Source organism: Biomphalaria glabrata, chromosome 2, assembly GCF_947242115.1.
Source record: "Biomphalaria glabrata chromosome 2, xgBioGlab47.1, whole genome shotgun sequence".
In the NCBI taxonomy this organism is placed as follows: Eukaryota; Metazoa; Mollusca; class Gastropoda; family Planorbidae; genus Biomphalaria; species Biomphalaria glabrata.
In genome coordinates, this window is record NC_074712.1 from 47,587,194 (window position 1) to 47,611,497 (window position 24,304).

The window sequence follows — 24,304 nt, forward strand, 5'->3', positions numbered from 1 at the left end:
TAGGCGAACTACATCACACGAAATTTGTAGGACCATAATCTTCAAATACAAAAACAAAATTTAATAAAATACTCTGAAAGACACAAAGATAAAGGCACATTCCTCATCCCATATGCTAGGACAAATTTGTACAAATACTCCTTCTTCCCTAGTGCTATTAGAGCATGGAATGGGTTGCCTGAGCTAGCCAGGAAAACCAGTGACTTGGCAGAATTTAAGTCATTGGTTAATATGCATGACTAAATGCATGACGCGTACGACGTAATCATCTTCTTTTTTGAAGTAACGTCTGTATTATATAAGATAAGATAAGACTGATCGTATGGTAATACCAGGGACGATTTTGACACCCAGTCCGCCCCTGGTTAGAAGTTATTATTTTTATTACAAAGCATTATAAGATAAGATAATTATTAATTAAACACATTATTTCTCCTGCACCGATTCTCGGTTCAAGTTACAACTTTAAACAATTATCTATTGTACGTAACAGGATTTTTCAAAACATTTCATTTGTTTTCACTAGGGATGGCATCCTCCTTATTCTTACAGACGTAACTTCGACAGAGAAGCTAATTACTTCATACGTTCTCACGGCTAGGCTCCAGAAGACTAGATCTATATGCCCGAAGTGAGGTAAATAAAAACATAACATCAGCTGTCACTGTTACTGTCTTCTAGGTATAGTAATTTAAAAATAATAGATTCGTTTCAGATTTTAGTTGTTGTTTTTTTAGCTTATTGAATTCATCCGCACAGTTTGCCCTAGTTACCAGGACACGATTAATCATTTAGGATAGAAAATGAACCTGCCTTTTTTTATTGTATACTTATAATAATCCTTATTTAAACTATTTGAGTATTTTTGCTTCTTTATAAATCTTGTTGCGAAATAAATAGATTTAACTGTTGCTAATAATCATCACATATTAATATAATATGGTTTTGCGGAAGTAGCAGAAGCGTCTTTTAAAGTAAATAGGCTTCATAAAATTTAACAGTTGTAACGTATGTATAACTAGACCTTGATCTAGATTATTTAGGATTAGAGAAGTTAATTCTGTTTTATTCTATTTATTAACATATGGACTACACTACAGTGAGCTAGATTTATATGATAGTCTATAGGCCTATTACTCTAGATCTAATTAATTCGATCTAGAGTCAAGTCGTTTTTTAATGAATACATTATACATTTTGTTATTTGTAAAAATTTGTTGTATTCAAACAGAGATGATACTCAGATGGAAGCCTAAGCAGTTCATTTTGGTTTAAATTAAAATCTAGACTTGAAACTAGATCTAGTTATAACTATAACTATTAGATTCTGCGTATAGAGTCTGAACTAGACTATCAGATTAGTAAAGATATAGGCTCTAAATCTATACTGGAACAAACCCTACCGTGTTTTATAATAAAAAAAAATGTGTATAGATCTAAGTCTTCATAATCACTTATCTAGACCTTATTATGAACTTGAGAAATAATCATTTCATGTGGCTAGACAAAGTTTAATAGCAAAGGGAAAACAATGGCTTCAGAAACTTTTTTTGATGCAAGAATTAATTTTGGCCAGGGAAAGACTGCTACAACTCTTCGAACAGAAGATGGCTGTTATTACCCAGTGATTCATGAGCCTTACAGCCATCATGCTTATTATGGACAATCTCGCTCAAATTCAGCTCCACCAAGGCGAGGGGATAGGCCAATGCATAAAACTACTTTAACTATAGCAAAACCCCCATGGTCACCCAACTATCATTATGTCACAACAACAAAACAGGTTTGAAATTTTCATTTAATCATTTTTATTATGCTTTTTAGAATATCTTTTTATAATTAGACAGACTTACAGTAACTATATTGGCATAAAAAAGGTTCTTTTGCTATCTGTAGCGTAAACCTATGGTCATTCTATTATAGTACTCAAAATAGTAATAATAATAATTTTAGTAAGAGGCAAAGTAAATGTCCTGAAGGAATACACACAACATATTTTGTGAACAACATCACACTGGCAAAGATTTTTTAAAGGAGTATTTTCAGAAATGAAGATTATTACAGCCCAACCCTGCCTCTTGCAGGACACCTGGGAAAGGCTGTAGGAGGGTTCAAACCTTGGACATTCTTGTGTACATATTACACAACCAGGAAGACATGCTATAACTATAAATAATATTAAGTAATAATTGAATCTGGTGATGGTTTTCAGATTATAATTGAGTGTGTAAGACATTTTGTTTTTATGCTGAAATTGTGTAAGAAACACTTTTAATGTTTGATTTTCCCCCTAAAATGTTCTATATAGCCTAACTTACTGTAGGACTTTATAGCTTTTTTTTTATTGCATTTAGGATTTATTTTGATTATGTTTAAAATAATTTAAAAAGCTTTGAACTATCAATATTTTATGCTCATATGTACCACATTTAATATTATTCTTATCCTCTTTTTATTTATTGTTATGGACCATAAAAAAAAATCATTATAATGGTATTAGTTTAAAGTTTTAATATATTTTAGAGCCTACTAAACTGATTGGGCAACCTTTAAAATTTAGTAGAAAAATCTAAAAGCTGGAAAAAATAGTAAAGCCTATTTGATTTACTTTCTTTCAAATTCATTTTCAGTATTTTAGTGGCAATAAAACACTTGAACCTGTTCAACGTCTACAACCTTGTCCATCTATGCACAGATCACAAATTAACTTTGGTACTAAAGAAGATCCAGATCATTTCTATTCAGAGAATATGGTCACATACGGTCCCAAAAACTGTAATTCTGTGAGTATTTTTTGTAATTCTGTGAGTATTTTTCAAGCATTTTTTGTTATTGATACTATAGCTTTGTGATACAACAAAAAATTCAAATAATTGTAAATTCCCTATTTGTATTGGTATTAAATTACATTTTTCTTACTTTATTTTTAGTACAAGATTATCTTATGTATAGCAAAATATATCTTAAATATTATCTATCATTTTTAGGATCATGTTACTAACATGGATTTCATACACATAATAAAACTAAATAATGCTTGAGGTTTAATGAGAGCTCTATACAAATAACTAAGATGCTTTGCTTTTATCAGGCAAGTCAATTGCATCTAATGTCTATCAACAACAAACTCAATCAAACTGAAGGATCAAAGGTCAGAGAGGTTATCAAACCATCAGATGGTCAATATAGCTACTGGTCACAATACAACAGAGTTCACAATAAACTTGGGCTATTAAGAGGACCTGGAATGGCCAGAGAATATCCTGTCAGAACACAGTATAATATAATCACAGGTAATTTTATCTGTTTTGGTCAACAATTTATATGAAACCAGGCATTTATATTTCAATGAAGATATAGAACTGTAGAATTCATGTAAATACCTACAATTTATTTACTTCAAATGCTTTTTTGGTTGGACAAATTTTCTTTTTCTATTGAACAAAAATATTTCAATTGATGATGTGCAACTTAGGTTTTTATTATTATTTGAATATTGATGGAAATATAGAAAATCACATGATCAAAGGAACAATTTTTTTTTCAAAAGTTGACAGGTTTTGTAAAAAAAATGTACATGTTTTGGACGTTTTTTTCAGAGTTGAAGATAATTTACTTTCTAATCAAAACCACCACAGGACAACGGGGGATGGGAGTGAGCAAGGTTTGAACCTGGGACCATTGACAGTCTAACGCGCAAACCACACGATCAGGCACTCATCTAATGATTATTTCCATATCATTCATTGTAAATTAAAATGTATATTTATAGTAATGAAATTTTAATACAGTTTGTAAGACTCAACAAACAAACAAAATTCACCAATTATGATATGTCCATTAGAGATTCTAAAATAAGCTTATGAAAGTATGCTTTTTTTTATTGAAATATTCATCACCTCAATGTTATATTTATAATCAATGAAGAGTTATTTTGTTTTAAATATAATCATTGAACTTAAAGTAGATTTAAGATGAAGCTTCTACTATTTGTTTATATATGCTTTGTGCTTTCTGTTTAACTTGTAGGGGAAGAATGTGGTCCAGCCTGGAAACCAGACAATCACATAATATCAGGGAACAGAATGCTTCATGAGATCAGATCACAGCTTGTACACAATCCTCTGATATACTAATGGCAATTTCAATACTAACTTCAATTAACCCTCTTACCTGTTCTGAATCACATATTCTTAAATGACAAAAAGTACTACAACAGTTATAAGTAATAATTACTAAGACATGTGAAATAGAGCTCACAGGTCAAAGCAAATATTACAGTTCTTATGGCAAAAAGTTTTTTAAAAAAATGTGGCCAGTACAATGACTACCAACTTTTCGTTTTCATAATAAAATGTAAAAAAAAAACTTGTTAGGCCGTTATATATGTTACAGCCATTGAGCTGGTTCTCAAAATGAATACATTTGTTAACTTTGTTTTTTGAACATTCATCTATTAACTTTGTCTCAAAACCAATTCAAAAATATTGAACAAGAGCTCAGTGTATATATTTATTTCAGTTTATCTTCACTTTGACTTAACATTTTCCTATAGCATAATATATAACAACAAAAAAAAAGTCCTGAAACAACCAACTTAAAAAAATATATTCATTTCCTGTAAATTCTATATTCTTACAATTCGATTGAAAGAAATTTCAATTGAGGAGCTAAAAGTATATGAAGTTGATGATTTTAAGTTCTCTATTTTTTTTTAAAAATCAATCTAAAGGCCAGTAAAAAAAATAAAACGCTGTCACTTTCTGTTGGATTTCAAATATCCCCACAAGGTCTTAGACCAGCCCATGGTTTTGTAATATATTTAAAAGTCTTTATAAATTGTGAAAAAAAAAAAAGACTTTTTGGCCTGTTCTGTTAATGAGAATTCTTTAGATATAATTACATTCTGTGACTGAGGTAAAGTGCAGTATAAAAGAAGATCCCCCTTTGTTATTATTACAAGCCCAACGAATGGCTAAGAGTGGTGCTAAATCAACTAACATTTACGTGCACCTAGCATAAGCTTGCTGTGCAATAATGGTTGTATTTTAGTTCACCATGACAATACTAGTGCAACATCTGGTCAGGTATTTAGATCTCTAGTAATACCATCTTCACTTTTTCTAAAAAATAATTACTATTAACATTTGAAAATATTCAATGACACTTCAAATCCATTGCATACAAGCTAAGTATCATTTAGTGGAGATTTTCACACAAAATCGTCAACTGCTCTTTGTCTACATCTTTATTTTCAAGATCCTGTTTATATTTTTGAGTAATAAAATACAGTAAGACAGTAAAAGAAAGAGAAATATGAAGAAATGTGGTGGTGATGAAATGGAAGTTAAAGAAATACCTTAGAAAAACGAAGAGGATGATTTGGACTTGAATAGACAAAATAGACAATGTCAAAGAGACCAGAGTGAATGGTCACCATTAATCAAAATGACTTTGTATACAGGTACTACAAGTGCCAACAAATGATTACTAAGTTTATTAAAATACTTCCCATATTAATATTTATGTAGTCATAATCTGTACACTGTTAACACCAAAAAGCTTTCTGTTTATATATTTGCCAACATGAAAATCTCCAAAGCAAAGTTGAATTTGATACCATTGAGTTTAAAGTTACTGTTCTCTTAGTATTAGACAATTCTTATGAATATATTTGTTATTTATTGTTAATCTACATTTACTTGGGCAAGACATGTTTCTGTTTCATGTCACACAATAGTTTGAACATGTTTGAACATAACAGCATTTCATTTGAACAGCATAATTATGTTGCAATGTTAGTGGGCTTTTATTCTTATTCAATACCATCAGGTTACTTGTATGCTTCTTACTTATGTCTGTGTGCGTGTGCAATAACCAGTATTATATTGATTGTAGCCATTTTCTAGTGAATAAAAGATGTATTTATTAACTTGTGACATGTCTCGTTAGACTACTGGACTATCATAAACAAATATTATTTCAGCTAACCCTTAACCAACGCCTTTTATGCTGCATGCTGAGTGCCTATGTTTGGCATCTTAACTGAGATTTTGATATCCCACAGCACTAGTTCTGCTAATTTAGTGGCAACTTAGCAAATACATGTAAATAAGGCCCAAGTCAGTTGTAACATGTATCAGTTATTAACTAGTTCTGCTACAGAATGGGTTTTACCTTTCAAACCACTATTTAGAACAGAAATGAATTGTAGGATATCAAATGGTGTATATATAAAAATATATCAATCTATCCTAATTAGAACCAGAATTTACTGGAACCAATCATTTAAGTCTTAGCTACTCAATGGTAGTTTTGAAGAAATGAAAAGAGTGTATGGCATAAGGCTGTGTGAGTGAAGGGAGGGGGCAGACATTTTGCACCTGTGACGTTTGAAAACAAAAGCCAACAGAGTTGATCAACACTGAAAATTTTATTTAACACAACATTGAAAAAGTTACATAATAATATACTAGTACATAGAAAGCAAGTGTATTGAAAGAAAAGCCATTCAGAGCATAAATGTGATCAATTCAGTTGAACAACTTGATTCTAGAACAAAATTGGAACAGATGAGCAAGACTTGAAACATAATTGTAACACAACAAAAAAAAAGTCAACTATTTTTACCTTCTCAATTTGGCATTGAAAGAAAATATTCAATGGCAATTATTTGGATTATAATTTTTTTGTAATTAAATTTTAGTGAAACACAAAAAAAATCCAATTAAAACTAAGACTCAAGATTTGAACACTGACTAAAGAAAAACAGCAACAAATAGTCAGCAATAGAGAACCAACTAATAAAATTGTATCTATTAAGCCAAAGAGTTTTCTGGAAGGACTAACTGCAGTATGGGAAAGGCACTTATTGCAGGAATTTGCTTACTATTCTATCTAAACTATTCAACTCGTCCTTCAAACTGTATTTAATTGATGCCTACAACTAAAAGAAACTATGGTGGCAATGACATGCAGACAAAACGCATTAGGAAGTTGAAATTTAATTTGAACAAAAAAAGATTTATAGTGTCTACAAATGAAAGCAAACATTCTAACATAGAACTACTGATTACTGGTGCACTAATACAAAAAAAAAAAACAAAAAAAACTTACTGTAAAAATAAATTTAAAAAAATGATACAATCAGATTTAAGACGAGGGATAAGAAAAAATAGAGAAATATGCCATGAATTTTGGGTTGTTGGAAGTTCTCAAGAAATAATTATTTACCATATTTCAATCATTATTTGAAAGCTATTCTGTTATGAAATAACAGTTTGAACAATAAATTATTTTTTTTTAACTAAACTATTTTTTATTTCTAACAAAGCTTAGAGATGAATGGCAACTGTTTGGGTTCAGAAGTGCAGTGAAAACAATACATAAGAAACCATTTTATATTTATAGATATGTTGATCTAAATACAGGAAATAGTCACAAACAAAAAAAGTAACCCTTGGAAAAACTGACCATGTGGTGATTTGACCAACATGGCAACCAGTGCTTCAAAATGAACATAAACGCTGAAACCATTAAAAAAAAAAACGAATTCAGTAAAAGAAGCAAAAATAAAAATAAAATTATTTTTGTTTAAAAAGGGAATCCAACAGTCGATTCCCAAGGTACGTCAGGCATCAACAGTCAATCAAAATTTATATCAACTAAATAATTAAAAAACCTATAGTAAACTTTAATATATTTCTTTTAAAAACTTAATAAACAAAGATTTGTTGTTTAAACCTAAAAGATTTCTGATTATCCATTTCTTTAAAAACTTTAATATTGGTTGTAAATAGTTTTAAAATACTATTTTTCCTTACATTGTGGTTTGAGGCATCAAAAAAAAAAAGTTTATTCAAGCTTTTGAACATGTACAACTAGCTGAATAAAGCCAACAACCAGGTCATGCACTAAATGTAATGAGCTTGTCAAACAAACATTAAAGAGTTCACAGCCAATGGAAAATGAAATAAGGCTCATCTTTAGTTTGGAAGCAGGAGCTTTAATCTGGAGCCTATTGTCCTTAATGTTAATGTTGTCACACTAATAACCTTAAAGAATGTCACTTAACACGGTACAGCTAAATACCTTAATGAATGTCACTTCTGAGGGTACAGCTAAATAAGTTTTTGAAAAATGTTAAGCTGTCAATAAAACTTTTTTTGGCAAGGTGTTACAAAAATTTGTTCAATCATCAACTAGAAACAAGAATAAAAACACCTTGACATAACAAACAATTTTGTCATAGCATTTATTTCATTTTAGTGTCTTAAGACTTTTTTGAATAGCATGCATGAAGTAATAAACATTAAGAAATAGAGTGAGTTAAAAAAAAACTTATATTGGAAGAATGTATAGTGTTTGTTTTGCCATATTACAGAAAACTGTTTGAATTTCGGATCAAGACTGAAAAACAATTGATGTCTGATTTAATGTTGAAACTGAAATAGCTTTTTAAAAAAAAATCTTAAATGAACAACCAAAACCAATCAATTCAAAGTTGGCAACACTAGGTTAAAGTAACCATGTTATTGATTAGTAGTTTATCATATGAAAACAGGTCCAGAACTTAATGGTCAGCTATGGAATAGATTAGTCTAGCGCAGGACCACTTAACACAGTTCTATCACACATGTTGGCTACATGTGGCTCAACAAGTAATATTAACCAAATGTATTAGTGAAAAAGAAAAAAAACAAAACCAGACACGAAAGATTCTAAAGTGCTGATTTCACCAAAAGCCACTCTTTTTCTAGGGCCTATCGGACAGACCCAGAGTGTTCTGCTTTGAGGTTATTCAAACACTATGTTCTTTAGCTTTCAAACAGACTTTGCTTACCCAAGATAACAACCATTCTCATCAAAAAAGTGTTTAGCAATTCTGTTTAATCTACACACCCCGGAGGAAACCAAGTTCATCCTGTTCGTTTACTTTAACCATTTAATGTTCATTGCAGCTTCCTAGATTATAAAGAATATACTTGTAGTTATTGTTTTCCTTCCTTAGTTGAGAGTGTCATAAACTTGACCATTTAACTGCGCAGGGTATCATAGGAGGGGGAGGTGAATGCCACTTTCCCATCACCTTTACTCAGCAGTTGACGAGGGATAACTTCCCTTGTTTCTAGTGCTGATAAGACTTTGATATAATGCCATCTGCAATGGCTTCTTGACTTGGCACTTCATACCCATGGTGTCCAGCCTTCATAGAGAACAGCTAGGTTGTCTAGGTTCTTGGCTTCTTTGATGATGTAGTCCACCTAAGCAAACAAACAACAGTAATCTTAGGACACACAATCTGCCACATTTGGTTTCTAATACAACAAAGGCCATGTAAAACTCAAAAGATGAGAAGGACATTGACAAGGGAAATATCAAGTAGTAAGAAAAACAATAGTATCAAAATAAAACAAAGGTTGTTTTTTTTAAACTCCGAAAATGTCAAACAAAAGGATTTAAGCAAATATGCTTAGTACATGTGAAAATGGTATAATTAGTCTTCCACTTTGTTTGATACCCCCACAATCAAATTTTCGGGTAGCACTTCAAATTTCTGTGAACAGTTGAGTTCACTTACATATCCAACTTAATGGGCATAATTCTAACAATTTACTGCAAGCAAACTAGTAGCAAAGTCTGAATTACTTAAAAAAAAATATTATCATCTAGCAAAATGAATCAATGACACAAATGCATTACACTACCTGTTCTGATACACTCATTCTCTTGTTAGGGTCAGGGTCTCTCCCCTCTAATTTCATCTTCACCCTTCTCCAGACTCCAACAGCATAAGAGTTTCTTTCTTGTACAGCTGCGCAAACAAAGTCACACAAATGTTTAAGCAAAAAATTTATAAAGAATAGGTTAGGTCATGTGTCACCAGTCACAAGTGAGGGCTGACACTGTGTTAGGTCAAGTGTAATGAGTGAGGGCTGACACTGGGTTAGGTCATGTGCCACCAGTCACAAGTGAGGGCTGACACTGAGATAGGTCATGTGTAACGAGTGAGGGCTGACACTGGGTTAGGTCATGTGTCACCAGTCACAAGTGAGGGCTGACACTGAGATAGGTCATGAGTGAGGGCTGACACTGGGTTAGGTCATGTGTTACGAGTGAGGGCTGACACTGGGTTAGGTCATGTGTCACGAGTGAGGGCTGACACTGGGTTAGGTCATGTGTCACCAGTCACAAGTGAGGGCTGACACTGAGATAGGTCATGAGTGAGGGCTGACACTGGGTTAGGTCATGTGTTACGAGTGAGGGCTGACACTGGGTTAGGTCATGTGTCACGAGTGAGGGCTGACACTGGGTTAGGTCATGTGTCACCAGTCACAAGTTAGGGCTGACACTGAGATAGGTCATGTGTCACGAGTGAGGGCTGACACTGGGTTAGGTCATGTGTCACGAGTGAGGGCTGACACTGAGTTAGGTCATGTATCACCAGTCACAAGTTAGGGCTGACACTGAGATAGGTCATGTGTCACGAGTGAGAGCTGACACTGGGTTAGGTCATGTGTCACGAGTGAAGGCTGACATTGGGTCACACTGTGTATGTTTAAGAAAATGTGTAAGAAGATTTTTCAGAGACCTTAAATAGATGTAAACGTGTGTAATTTAGAAAAAAATAGAGAAAGAAGGTTGAAGAAAAGACTTAATAATTATGTAAACAATCCAGAAAAGTCCAGACTATATAAGAACATTGAATTACATTAGAGCTTAGACCTTTACAGTGATCAGTAAATCAGAGAGACTTGTTAAGTCCCTTTTTCTGCTGATTGCTAACTATGTTCATTTCCACTGTGTTTAGAAAGGATTTGTATCAATGAATACAATATAAATATATTATATCTAAGTATCTATATCTATTTATATTATATCTATATCTGAGTCAATAAAAAAAAAAGTGAATACCTTTTCCAGTTTTTGGATCTCTAATCATTTTTTCCTTCTCTTTTTTACCTGCTTTGAAACAAACAAACAAAACCAATCATATTTGATCTTTTTTTTTCTATATAAGCAGTTGGAACTAAATTTAATCTTCACATTGTAACCGACCTTGAGGTTTAGCAGCAGTGATTTGTCCCATTGGACTGTTTTGGTTTAGTAAAGGCGGAGAATCCCGTTCTCTGGCCTGAAGGAGAGCTCTGGTGGCAGGGTCAAACATTTTCTTGTTTTCAGTGTCATACAGATCTTTGTCATTTGGATCTCCTGAAGTAGTCATGCTCTTGGTCAGGATGGAAGGGGCAAACTTACTCAGACTGTCATAGATTCTGAAACATCCAAATATTTTCTTTTATTTTTTACATTACAATACAATTACATTTTTATTTTTATTTCAAACTTGGTGATTTACAAGGTTTTTTTTAAAGGCATCCACTGTTGAATTTGTTGTCAATAGAGCTTGTTATGTAATGCTATATCAAACATCATTTTTTTTTTAAAATAAGTTCGACTATGAGTATACTATCTGTACACATGTTAACAGAATGAAAGTCAGCTTCATTAATGTTAAGTTAAGAAATAGGACTGGACCAGGCAGAATGTTGGACACTCATCAGACTGTGCTCATTATCTTCTCACAGAGTATGTAAACAAGACATAGACATAGTGGCTAAATTAAGTGTACATTCAATGACACATGAGAGTTTAGGGGAAGGGGAATCAACTGTACATAAGTATTCGCAAAGTCCTGCAATGCATTTACATTAATGTCTAGCTTACATGTCCAGCTGATCTTTGACCAACTCCATATCCTGTACACTCTGGGCCATTTCCTCTCTAGTGGTCATCTCACTCACAACTGTCTTCAGAAGAGCTGTGATCTTCTCTGAGAAATTCTTGTAATGTGCCATGTAGGCTCGGATACTTCCAACGTGGATCTCAGCACCATAGTCCTGCTCCTCCAACTGATGGGAATAGAAACAAACAGAATAGGATCAAGAGTACAAACAAAAATAGATGACTGTTGAAAAAGCTTGATTTTAAATAAGCATTTGAAAAGCATAGCATGGCTAGTGTTATGTACCTTGGCCAAAGTCTTCAGAATAGACCTTATGTCTGACATTAGTTTGTGATGAGTTGTCAGATGACCTTTGATGGTAACTACATGTTCCTTAATACTTCTCTGAAATGGTTAAAAACAAATTAGTACACAAGGCACATTGAAGGCATAAAAGAACAACAATATAACTATGAAGTATAATGCACATTACAATGTTAAGCTAAAAAGTACACATAATAACTGTTGTAAGAAAAACATTCGTCTTCAAAGTTTGTCCAAAAAGCAAAGATAATTTGGAATTTAAAAAAAATAGAAAGAAGGAGAATTAATATGAGATGAAAAGACAAGAGACATCTTAATGTGTAAACATTTGGAGCATGAGTAAATCTAGTGAACTAATACTAGTCTATTCAATAACACTGAGTTCTACTGATTATATATATACAGAGCAGGCAGGAATACCTGACATTCCACAAGGCTTATTGCAATCTGCTCCATTCTTTTCTTGGAGTCTGTAACAGTCTTGTCAATAGATTCAATGGCTTTCTTTATCCAATTGATGTCAGATTTATCAAAATCATTCAGTGGCTGAGAATGAAACAAACATGCACATTTATCATGTTTGTACAAACAATAACTAGTCACTACACTGAATGAGAATAGAAGAACACAAAATAGCAACCAACCTGGATATTAATGATGCTTAGTTCCAGGTCAGAGACAGAACTACAGGTTGACTCTAGCATCATGCAGCATTCTGAACACCTGGGTTGAAACAAACATCAGTCTTGTTTTTTTAATCAAGCTTATACAATAGATCAAGTAATGGATCAAGTAAAATAAGTCAAAGTACCATGGGTAAATGGTGTAGAGTTTTGAAGTTGCTGTGGTCAACAGTCAACACAAGTGTTAGTGGGGTAGCAAAACCACCCACAGCCTTATTTTCCCCAACTAATGACAAAGTCGTTAAAATTAAGATCCAAGTTATCTTAATTATGATTGCACTTTATAAGGTAAAAGCATGAATACTGCTCTTCAAATATTTCAATAAATATTTATTTAAATTACACACTACAAGTGATTCAACAATATAAAGATGTTTGGTCAATGGAAATTATGACAACATTTGTACATTCTACTTAGCAATGACAAAGAAGAACAAAAGACTTCAATACTTACTTGTTGAGCAGCTGACAGAATGATGTGTCCATAGCAGAAGCCTCATGAGTTTGTGTCCGTAAAGTTTCCAAGTGTAAGATCCCCTGACACAAATTGCTGGCTTCTGTAATTCTTTTGTTTTCATCCTACAGAGCAAGAAATTCTCTAGCTTTATTTCTCCAACTTAACACCTCAAAAAATGTTAACAAATCTGAGCAACACATATTGGCAAAGCACATCATATTTAAAAAAATACACTTTTTTGCTTTTACATTTAATGTTTGATATCTTGAGAGATAAATGTGCCTTTAAAGTAGACTTGGTGTTGTGCTCTACAGATAAAGTATTCTCCACTTTGTTTTAGAAATGCTCACTAGCAAAAATATTTTGATCTAACACAACTAGGAGGCTAAACAAACATTAGGACCTGAAATTAAAAAAAATAAAATATGTGTTACTCACATCAATACATTTTTTTCTGTACAAAGCAGCCTTTTCAAAGTTATTCAGCATGGCATTGAGTGATGGATTGGCTCCAGCAGCCCACCTCAGTCTTTGACTTACACTGGCCTCCATCTGAGAGTAACGTTCTAGACAGGAAGTGATCAATGACTCCTGAGACAACAAAGCCTGAGCAGTCTGTGAATAGTAGACATCACACTATTAGACTACTTTATGTCTACAAACATTTCATTTCAAGTATAATTGGATGTTATTATTGGCATTAGAAAAAGAGATAGTCAAATGTAAAGTGTTTTTTTTATTAACATTATTTGTCAATTTTATCCTGCTACATTCAAACTATGCTGGCTATATTTCATTATAGTGTTATGAGTAAGTTAAATAGAGAAACCATTCCAACTGTTTAAGAAGAACAACACCCAACACTATCTTCTTACAATTTATAAGAAATTCAACTCAGTGATACAAAGAACATAAATTGTCAATAGTAACTAGACAAGACAGAGATAGATACTGACTTAAGTCACACACACACAAACATCTACACCAACAACTTAAAGACTAGTTCTACATTATCTATTATATAAAGCAGAATGTTTGGGTATGTGCGTGTTTTGATTTAGATCTAGATCTTATTTTAAGAACTAAACTTTGCACTTATAGTTGTTTTTTTTTGACACATGAAAATACAAAATATAGTTTATTGATTTCATTATTTAATAAAACTAACCTTCAAATTTGTGTTTCAAAAGCATTTTTAAATTAATTCGTTATTTATATCTGCGAATTTAGATATCCCGATGCACATTCTTTCATTAGACATTGCCAAATGGTTACACATTAACACATCTCTCTACTGAGTCTAATCCTAGGTCTAAAACTCTTATTGAACTCTAAGATGATAAAACTTCTTTTCGCAAAGATAATTTTATGCTTTAACACATGAACATACTAATTATATTCCATTCATTTCATATCTTAATCAAATTAACATTCAAATTTGTTTTTCTAAAGCATTTTTAATACATTCGTTCGCTGTTCGCTAAAGCTGCGTAGCCGTGTTGAGAAAGGCCTATATTCATTCATGGAAAAAGGTCACGCATGCGCAGAGCAAAGCCCTAGCGCAGCACAGAATGAACTGTATAAAAGCCAATTTTTAACTCTAGATTAGTCTAGATCTAGATCTATGTCTACCTCAAGATCTACTTTATACTTTAACACATGAACATACAAAATTAAGTCTATTCATTTCAAATTTTAATCAAATATATGTAGGCCTACAAGCAAATGTTTTAATTTGATAAAATGTATTTAAGTAGATTAGCTATTTTGATTTGATGGCTTCATTCATACTATTTTTACATTTACACATTCGCTTTATTTATTACATTATTATTTCGTTTAAAATGTTTTAAAAACACTCTCAGTGACTATATCGACAGTAATACGCAAATAAAGACCCGCGGGTCACGGGTAAAATATGTCTAGTTAGTAATAAAGAAATGACCTTTTTGATTTCAGACATGACTGCTGCCCTCCCTGGATGAACCATTTGTGAATGTTGTCTACCAGCTTGAATAAAGAGGTCCTCATGAAGCCACTGGAAACGAGCCAGCTGTGGTTGACATCTCTGAATCTGACCTTTCATAAGGACAATGTGTGCATCTAATCGCCTGGTCAAATAGACAAAATTAACATACATGTATTTAAATTATAATTTCGTGTATGTAACTTATAATTTTGGGTATTCCAAAGCCTAAAAAATAGTGCAGCTAAGATTTAGTAGAGTAGGGTACATCTGAGCAAATCACTTACTTGGCTAGGTCCAGTTTTCTCCAGACTGTATCTAAGTTACTGGTCAATGCTGTGACTTGTGTCAGGTGTCTGTGTTGAAACTGGCCACTATTTAGACAGGTCTCCATCCCCTTTTTACACAGGAGGTCCAAAGGCACTTTAAGCTCTGCACCAATATCTTTGAGTTCTATTTCAGCTTTAACATTCACCCCCAATTCTCCCAGGTACACACAGATGATGTAGCCCAACACCTGGGATGGGAACCCCAGAACCTGAAGAATATGAAAAATAAAGTTAATGAAAAACAATCACAGCTAACCATCAATGGTTACTTTCTAAACAAAGAACAAAATGCAAAGACTATAATTCAGACAAACCCATGGAGTTCAAATCCACACAAGTTGACTCTATAGTCAAATGCTCTAAATAATCTATTAAATTGCATTCTTATTTTTTTCTTTCAATAAAAAGCAGTAGATAAGATTTTGGTGGAACCAAAGCTTGAGTATTGCCTACAGAAAAGCCTTTCATATTTAACATGACCAAACCAATAACATGCTGACTCATTTGGTTTCAAATGACAATCTTAAACTTACTAGACAACCTACCAGACACAGAAATCTTAGAGCTGTTTAATATGTACAGTATCAATGCGACAGTGAAAAGGTCCCAACTTCAATGGGCAGGACATGTTGTCTGCATGCCAGACAAACGACTTCCCAAATGACTTCTGTATGGGGAGCTGTGTGCTGGAAAGCGCTCCCAGGGAGGTCAATACAAGTGCTTTAAAGACACTCTCAAGAACTCCTTCAAGGAGTGTGATATCGACTTTCATAGCTGGGAAGCACTAGCTCTCGATTGCTCCTCATGGCGTGAAGCTGTGAGTCTCAGAGTCTCGAGATTTGAATCAAGAAGAATGGCCAGGGTGAAAGAGGGTTGAACCAACAAAAAGCTGAGAAAAGAAGCAGGTCTATCTGCAACTGACTGAATCTACCCATGCCATGTATGCGGCCAGCTTTTTAAAGCAAGGATTAAGTCCATAGGAAATGAGAAATGTGCTCATCTTTGATCACGAAGGAGGAGCTCTATATACTAGACAAACAAAAGCACTCTGTTCAAAGTTACAGTACTATGAATTACCTGCTTTCTAACAAAGTCAGCAATGAATCTTTTAATAGGTTTAGTCATCTGTTCTTCATCATACACAACACTGCCACTCAGACCTTAGGAAGAGAAAATAAAATACTTGAACAGGTCTTGTCTGGTTTTGTTAAACATCAAGTTAAGATTCCAAGCTTAAAAGAAATCTATTTCAAACCAAAGACAAGATCTCAAACCTTGAAGTGTCTCTGCTAACTGAGATGTCATCAGGAAAAAATCTTGCATAGCTTGTAGTCTTTTCAGGAAAAATAGATGAACCAGCAAAGGCCTTGTGGTTGAGCTAAAGTTAGACAGCTGTAACAAAATATTGGCTGATGCAGTGAAAACTAAAATTATCAACATGTACAAAACATAACTTTATATTTTACAGTATCTCAATAATAAACAGATGAATGAGAAATGTTTCTGGTGTACCTGCATTGACTTTGCTTCTCTCACTGTGTCCACATTCTTCCAGACAGATGGAATCTCTAAAGATTCTACACTATTCAACAGCTCTGCAAAGTCAGCCTCTAGTCTGGTAAATAGACCATTGAATCCTATCAGGAGCATCTGACCTGAGGTGAGTTGGTCAGCACTTATTTTGGCATTGTTCATATTGCTACAGGTCTGAACCAGCTCTGCAAAGTCTGACTCCAGCTTCTGTAGGTCTAGAAGCACCTCAGGTTTTTTATCCTGAAAAAAAGTAAATACTTCAGTAAATTTGGTTTACGTCTCATTCTACTGATTTATATTTATTTTAAATTTAAGCCTCTAATAGTTTTTTTTATACTTCTGAAGCAATAAATTGCTTGTTATATTGCTAATTATATTTAATCTACTAATTATAATTGTTCTTTGGTTTGCGAATCATTATGATGTTTCTTTAATAAGTCAAAAGCAAACTAAGCCGTTGAAACTAATATCTAATTCTATAGACAACCAAAAACAAGATAGTTCTCTCATAATCTAACCAACAGATGACAATAAATGCTAAGACATAGCTAACCTCCATGCCCATAATGGCATTGCGATGCATTAGTTCCAGCTGTGCAATGAGAACATCTAAAGACAAACTTCTCTGCTGGATCATGTCCTCCAAGTGAGTCAATATATTGACAAAATGTACATCATGAGACTGGATCAACTTTAAAGTTTCAGGCAATATAATGGAGCGGAAGTTCATGTTTAAATCCTGGAACAATGTGTAACATTGTCATATCAACAATTTCAATGACACGAAACAAAATGTCAATTATGCATACAAAAAAGAAAGGCAGACATAAAGTCAGTCTTTAAGTGAATGTTTTCAGTTTAGACATCCCGGTGTGCATGGTTAAGTAGAGGTCAGCGATCTCTTTGACAACAGCCTACAGTGATTCTATAGGTCAGTAATTTGATATGTTCATGAACTTCTTAGGTCACAGAGATTCCCTGAGACTCAAACCCTGTGCTCTTCTGTTTACCATGGAGCAAATACAGCAACCAGGATTTTATGTCAGCTAAGTTTAAATTAACACATTATATCAAAATAAATTATATGTAGTTTATATGTTGTACATGTACTGTTTGGAACTTAACAGATACAAATCTTTACTTGAACTGAGAAAAAAATCCTATTGAATACAAATAGAATGGCAAATCTTTTCTTATGAGAACAGTCAACAAGACACTAATCAATGAGTTATACCTGTAGGGCTGTGTAAACATTGTGTGTAGCTCTAAGGCTGTGTTGTAGGCCATTGACATGAGTTATATCCCGCACCTAAAATGAAACAAACATTGCAGTTACAAATTAAAATATAAAAAAAAGTAAGATAATAAAACTGAACATAAAATGAAAAGCCAGTCTTACTTGGTTGTGTTGATTCAAAGTTTCAAGAAATTTGTTGACGTTGCCACTCATGCTACAGAGTTCATCAAGAAACCAATCTCCATCCCGTGACGTTAAATCCATCAGTCTATCTCCAGCACCTGGGTCAATACATACAACTTGGTACTTCATGTAAATTATGAAAACTTGTTATGAACATAAATACTGACATTTAGCTCAACTCAGATTTTTTTCTTTTTAAAACCATGTTAGGTCTACTAACATAGTGTTATACAAATTCATTGTTCTTTATGGGACTGAATATAATCATACGAATACGAACCTGCAGCAGCTCCCTCCATCAGTAAATATCTTTTGTTGAGGGTGTACAAGGCGGAGACTACAACAGACATTAGGCTTCTCTCTCCTTCAAGGCCATTTTCTAGTGAAGTAAAGGGAAACAAATTTATCAACAGTTACTAATTTACACAAAAAAAAGAACAACATCAAATTAACACATCATAAATACAAACATCAACACAATTTTTAGTAGGCATAAAAAACAACTACAAAAGATTAGCAATGTGTTAATAAGACATCATCATTTTGGAAATCTTCATCATGTATTTATGTATCCTTATGTAAGCCACACATCATGACTACAGAATTTCTACATACAAATACATTCAATCCTATTTCCTGTTTTACAAGTTGCATAGAGCTCCAAAAAATTTGCTTATATTTTTTTTTACCAAGAAATTTTATAATAGGGAAAAAAAACATTTAAAAATGTTAAGTTTACACAACTATATTTTCAATACCTATGCAAAAAAAAAAAAAAAAAAAAAAAGGTCTCATAAAGAATCCTTATTTGTAAGGTCATCCTGCATCTGCACTTTCATTTGAAAAATTTTATGACAAAAAAAAAAAACTTAACCCATCTATGATTAAATTTTTTAAAAATGTATTCAAGTTATCTTCTCCTAGGGGACAGGAAGTACTATTCAGACCTTGTAATCTATAGGGCAGATGATAAGCTTATTTGTTTTTTTGGTCAATGAGCAGGGTGTCATGTGGCCAGAACAAGGATAAGCCACCTTAACTCAGGGGCACCCTAAAAATCCTGAGATTCAAAATCTGTTTTCACCAAGATTTAAACCCAGACCCCAGGTTCAGAAGCCACTGCGTCCCCACTCTTCTAATACTTAGGCTTAAAAAAATGCTGGTAACTTCCCATTGCATTATTATACTGAATAACGAGTTAACCCTAACCATGCATTCTATCAAAACAGAAGTCAATGTGTTACTACAACATCAAGACAAGCGTCTCACCATGAACAAAGAGTTTTATGGTTTCATCAGCTTCCTGTACCTGAACCTCTAAGATTATTGTCTCATTGATTTCCTGAGCTCTCCGGTCCATCAGCTAAAGTAAAAAACAGTTTAAGTTAGAAAGTCTTCTATCACAGAGACTGATTTGACATTCATTTAGAGTCAGTTTGTATATAATTTACCTTCATAAGTTTGGCATTAGTGTCCGTCAGAATGTTCTGAAGTTTAGACTCTATGTTGAACACAATCTGTGCCTTGCTGATCTGTGAGGCAGGGCTTGGATTATACAAGTCATGATGCTGGGACATGATCTCATCACACCTACAAGAAACAACACACAAAAAATAGACGCTATCACAAGTTCAGCTCAGAGTTTTAATAAACACAATGGGAAGCTAAATTGTGAGGAATACAAACCAACTTTAAAAACACTATAGAAATAGTTAATTTGAAAGAAACTTACTTGTGAGATGTAAAATCTTGTAACATTTCTTGTAGCCAACTTAAAAATCTGAAAGTTCTGTTGTCATTAGCAAAAAATATGCCAAACTGAAAGAAAAAAAAAAAAAGAATAACTTGAAATGATTGGTTTCATCAAGTCAACATCTCATGTCAATATGTGAATATAACCCCTTCCCGTCCCCAAAAAACCCCAGTGTTTTGGACTAATACACAAAATTACTTTCACTCTAAGTGCAGTAAAAAACTGAATATTGATAATTGATCATGAAACTTAATGAAATTGCATTATATAAGTTCTTAATTGTACACAGAAGATGCGTTGAGTTTGGCAGAAACAGTAAAAAAAAATATTTAATTAATAATTATAATTTTACATTATCTTTACAATAAGTCCTTGGAATTAGAAAATTTATTTATTAACTTTTGTTTTGACATACTATACTTTTCTGAGTTCATCTCATGGTACTGATTGTGGAAAACTGTGCTCTGATCTTCTCAGATGTGCTACTTGAATGGTTTTAAGTTTCCTAATCTCTGATGAAGGCCAAAGAATAGACTTTTTGGAATAGAAAAATTGGTTGTTCAGAGAACAAATTGTGCAGACTTCTTAAAGCTGATTCCTACCATAAATTCTGGTTGTTTTTTTTTCACAGCTTTGTGTCTTAACTATTGTTTCACAAACTGATTCATTGTGAAATGTTATAACAAACCATTGTACAGCAAGCACAAATATGCTCTATTACTGTTCAATGAGGTGATACCTTAATGTCCAAGATCAATGTATCTTCAAAGTCTGTAATGAAAAGCTTTGCTACTGAAAATCAAAATCCTTTTTTTTTTTATAATTATAAATTGTAACAAGATTACAAATAATTTAAGTTTTCACAGCTGCTAAAATATAATCAAGAGCTAGTACCTGAGACACCACAGTACTGTAAGTATGCACAATTTTCACCACGTTATGAAGAAGTGCTCTTTTTTGCCCCAACAGAGTACACAGTTCAGTCTCCAACTGCTCACACTGAAACAAAACATTTCATCAAGAACTAAACTTTTTGTAACATTTATATTTGTTTTAATATTAGCCCCTGTGTCCTGAAACACACTGTCTACTAAGCCCCTGAAACAGACTGTCCCCTGTGTCCTGAGACAGACTGTCCACTGAGCCCCTGAAACAGACTGTCCACTGTGCCCTGAGGGACACCCCCCCCCCCCTTCAAGCTCAAATCTAATGAAGATCAATATTTTTATGTATCAATCAATCTTTCACAGTATCTTTCAATGGAGGTTAAAAAATTTATTCTTAATAAAATTCTGACTCCTGAGTCTAAATCAACTAAAATATTGATCTACTTTAGGCTTATTACAAGCCTAAACCTACCTTTTATGTGCCTAGTACATGTAAAACCTCACCGATTCAATGTAAACACATGGGCACAGCCGTTAGCAAAGCTAAACATGTAGTTTAATGACAATTGGTTGGTTATTTTTAGATTTTAGACTTAGGCAAGTAAAGAAAAAGCAGTCCATCTGCATAGTGGCCATTCAGAAAACTACACACAAAAAAATGGTCCACCAGTTTGATGTGTTAATAGAATAATAGTATTTTTTTGCATTGTTTCTAACAAAAAAAACAACAAAACTTTAGATTGTTTGCAGATTACAAAGGGTCAGATTTCCACTCTGAAGTCACTTATATGTCAACACACTCAATGCTCTATTGAGTTTAGGCTAGAACTATTTCAATTAGATCTAGATTTTAACAAACAATACAGCATTAATCAATTTTTTAAAATGGAATTAATGTAGATACATTCTCTTCTAACTTATGCCAAATGGGTGTAATTGAAATACAAATCGAATTAGATGAAAGCCCATTTCAAGAATTTACTCAACTGATCTCTGTTTTAGTTTAACTCAATGTTTCTAAGCATTCTAATAAAAATAGTAAGTATTTATTATTACAACTTTACCCTATCAATGTTCAACATTTTATTTCTTGTTTTTTTTTTTCAAGTGTTTATAGTTTTATCAGTTTCCAAAAGTTGTATATATATATATAAATGTCCACATACTTGTGCTATAATCTGTGCCTGGCCAGCACTCTGAAGAAACGAAGTGGCAGCAGCAAAACTTGGTGGACCAAGGTCAAGGTGTGAAGAGACTTCTGCACACATTGATTGAAATGAGGGACTTTGAAGTTTTTCTAGAGACATCTAACAGATCAATAAAACATTCCATTTATCAAGAGTGTATATATACTATTGTAAAGAACACAATTGATTATTCCAAAAAATTAACACATACTTTCTATTTACAATAAGAAAAAAAAGTAAATAAAAAATGCTTTTCTGTCAACAACAAATCTCATTTTCTAAAAAGTTTAAGAAAATTAAATAATAAAAAATATTTAACAAAAACTGAAAATTTTTTTTTAAATTTTATTAACTATAATTTGATGAGTTCTTCTATAAAAATATTAAAACTAGGAAACCAATGTCCTACCACATGTAACTTATGCCAGTTACTGAATTCTGTCAATTTGTCTCCAACTGAAGCAATGACTTGATCTCTTGTAGCTTTCAACACCATATAATCAGAATATCTAAGAGAAAGAAATAGACATAGATCAGTGAATAAGTGCTGCTGTTAACATCAAGTGTGAACTATCAGCATCACAAAGATGAAGTAACATCCAACCTGTCAGCCAGTGTATACAATGTGTGGTGGGCATCACTCTGAGCATTCAGCAATGTCTGCTGGATCACATGCAGACCTTCAACCCCTGTAGCAGAGGCTTCAAGCTTGTCTGATGTTTTCATCCACTCCTCAACACAAGTAGATAGTAATGGTAGACTAGACATGAGATCTGACCTAGAGAATAAAATAAATAGACATGATATCAAGAGTTTCTACACATAGCAGAAAGCTGGAAATTCTGTATTGATTAGTCACAGAACACAACAACCAAGTAAACTGTTGGTAACAGATACTTTGTGAATAATGTTTTATCTGCTGACATTTGATCTCAACATGGGACTACGTGACTGCTAACTATTATACTCATCTTTTTTTTAACCCAGTATTGATGAGTTAGTGAATAAAATTGGGCATATCATATTTGTCCATTTGCTGGCAGGATCCAGCTAAAGAATACTTGCCGAATTAAGAACTAATTAAATTGTATCAACTAACTTATTCTTGGCCCATGCTGATTCCATCTCTGTCAGCCGTATAGAGAACATGCTGGTTGTGATGTCACGCTCCATCTGCTGCTTGTTGTGCCTGTTGTCACCCCCAGGGCCACCTGCCTGGGCCAGCTCCCCACCATAAAAGGCTCCAGTATAACCACCATCTCCTCCTGTTGTCCAGTCCACCAGAGGGTCATAGACAAAGGCTTCCAAAAGAGTGAGGAGGGATTCTCTCCCTTTTCGCATGGTCTTCATGACATGCTCTGAAGAGACTCTGAATGTTCCCTAAGAAACCATTAAAAAGAAAAACTTGAATTGCTTTGGATGTTTTCTAATTGAGAGAAATAGTATTTTTGATTAGTGTTAAACTACTTTTAGAAATCTCGAATTTTGATAAAAAAAAGTTTCTAATTGAGTGAGGAGAAACTCAACTGACCTCAACACCAGTGAGTCCTAAAGCAGTTTCTATGTTAGCAGTCATTCTAAAGGGAACCTTCTCAGGGACTCTCAAACCTTTACCTTTCTCAAAGCAGACATTGTAGTCAATGTGGACAACCTGCACATGAAAACATTAACATCATGTCCATTAAAATGATTAAAACTTTAGCTAGCAATACTAATGTTTAGTAGTGTCATGAAGTTTTTATAACATAGCAAAAAAAAATGTATTTCCATGTTTTCTATTACATTTAGGTTTCATTACACACACATTAAGTATAATTAAGTCAATAATTTAAATTGCAACTCTTAAAAATATGTATACAAGTGTCATGGCTCACTTCTCCTGTGGCTAAATCCACCAAGACATTGTCCAAATGTCTGTCTCCAAGACCAATGATGTAACCAATCATGGACATAACAGCAGTAGATCTGGCATAGGCTTGAGTAACCTGCCACCACTCACCAGCACTGGAACTACAGCACCAAATCTCCCTGTTGAAGACATTT

General features: G+C 33.3%; 2 protein-coding genes across 6 annotated transcripts in view; one reads left to right on the forward strand and one right to left on the reverse strand.

The window, feature by feature from the left end:
• The first annotated feature begins 760 nt into the window (after positions 1 to 760).
• On the forward strand, positions 761 to 8,704 carry LOC106066018 (uncharacterized). Of its 4 annotated transcripts, none has more exons than XM_013224989.2 (5): positions 761 to 824; positions 1,232 to 1,783; positions 2,631 to 2,783; positions 3,092 to 3,293; positions 4,030 to 8,704. In XM_013224989.2, the coding sequence occupies exons 2-5, from the start codon at positions 1,532 to 1,534 to the stop codon at positions 4,134 to 4,136; spliced, it is 714 nt and encodes a 237-aa protein (XP_013080443.2). In that variant the 5' UTR covers positions 761 to 824; positions 1,232 to 1,531; the 3' UTR covers positions 4,137 to 8,704. The 4 variants fall into 4 exon arrangements, with proteins under 4 accessions (XP_013080443.2, XP_055876943.1, XP_055876942.1 ...); XM_056020968.1 differs by having other exon boundaries at positions 783 to 824; positions 1,463 to 1,783; XM_056020967.1 differs by lacking the exon at positions 761 to 824 and adding an exon at positions 870 to 1,008.
• Positions 6,415 to 24,304, reverse strand: part of LOC106066017 (serine/threonine-protein kinase SMG1-like) — a 49,571-nt gene continuing 31,681 nt past the window's right edge. Inside the window, exons 48-76 of one of the 2 annotated variants that reach the window (XM_056020965.1) lie at positions 24,136 to 24,289; positions 23,793 to 23,912; positions 23,361 to 23,641; positions 22,866 to 23,039; positions 22,671 to 22,770; positions 22,241 to 22,381; positions 21,082 to 21,186; positions 20,167 to 20,252; positions 19,886 to 20,024; positions 19,704 to 19,797; positions 18,715 to 18,813; positions 18,414 to 18,532; positions 18,249 to 18,323; positions 17,568 to 17,753; positions 16,994 to 17,254; positions 16,756 to 16,873; positions 16,559 to 16,641; positions 15,440 to 15,690; positions 15,132 to 15,297; positions 13,625 to 13,801; positions 13,184 to 13,308; positions 12,691 to 12,769; positions 12,467 to 12,592; positions 12,029 to 12,127; positions 11,725 to 11,909; positions 11,059 to 11,273; positions 10,915 to 10,962; positions 9,708 to 9,814; positions 6,415 to 9,263 (exon numbers count right to left, since the gene is read on the reverse strand). In XM_056020965.1, the coding sequence (XP_055876940.1) occupies positions 9,186 to 9,263; positions 9,708 to 9,814; positions 10,915 to 10,962; positions 11,059 to 11,273; positions 11,725 to 11,909; positions 12,029 to 12,127; positions 12,467 to 12,592; positions 12,691 to 12,769; positions 13,184 to 13,308; positions 13,625 to 13,801; positions 15,132 to 15,297; positions 15,440 to 15,690; positions 16,559 to 16,641; positions 16,756 to 16,873; positions 16,994 to 17,254; positions 17,568 to 17,753; positions 18,249 to 18,323; positions 18,414 to 18,532; positions 18,715 to 18,813; positions 19,704 to 19,797; positions 19,886 to 20,024; positions 20,167 to 20,252; positions 21,082 to 21,186; positions 22,241 to 22,381; positions 22,671 to 22,770; positions 22,866 to 23,039; positions 23,361 to 23,641; positions 23,793 to 23,912; positions 24,136 to 24,289 (3,991 nt within the window). In that variant the 3' untranslated portion in view covers positions 6,415 to 9,185. Of the gene's footprint in view, positions 9,264 to 9,707; positions 9,815 to 10,914; positions 10,966 to 11,058; positions 11,274 to 11,724; positions 11,910 to 12,028; positions 12,128 to 12,466; positions 12,593 to 12,690; positions 12,770 to 13,183; positions 13,309 to 13,624; positions 13,802 to 15,131; positions 15,298 to 15,439; positions 15,691 to 16,558; positions 16,642 to 16,755; positions 16,874 to 16,993; positions 17,255 to 17,567; positions 17,754 to 18,248; positions 18,324 to 18,413; positions 18,533 to 18,714; positions 18,814 to 19,703; positions 19,798 to 19,885; positions 20,025 to 20,166; positions 20,253 to 21,081; positions 21,187 to 22,240; positions 22,382 to 22,670; positions 22,771 to 22,865; positions 23,040 to 23,360; positions 23,642 to 23,792; positions 23,913 to 24,135; positions 24,290 to 24,304 lie in introns of both variants that reach the window. The other variant, XM_056020964.1, reaches the window with a different exon arrangement.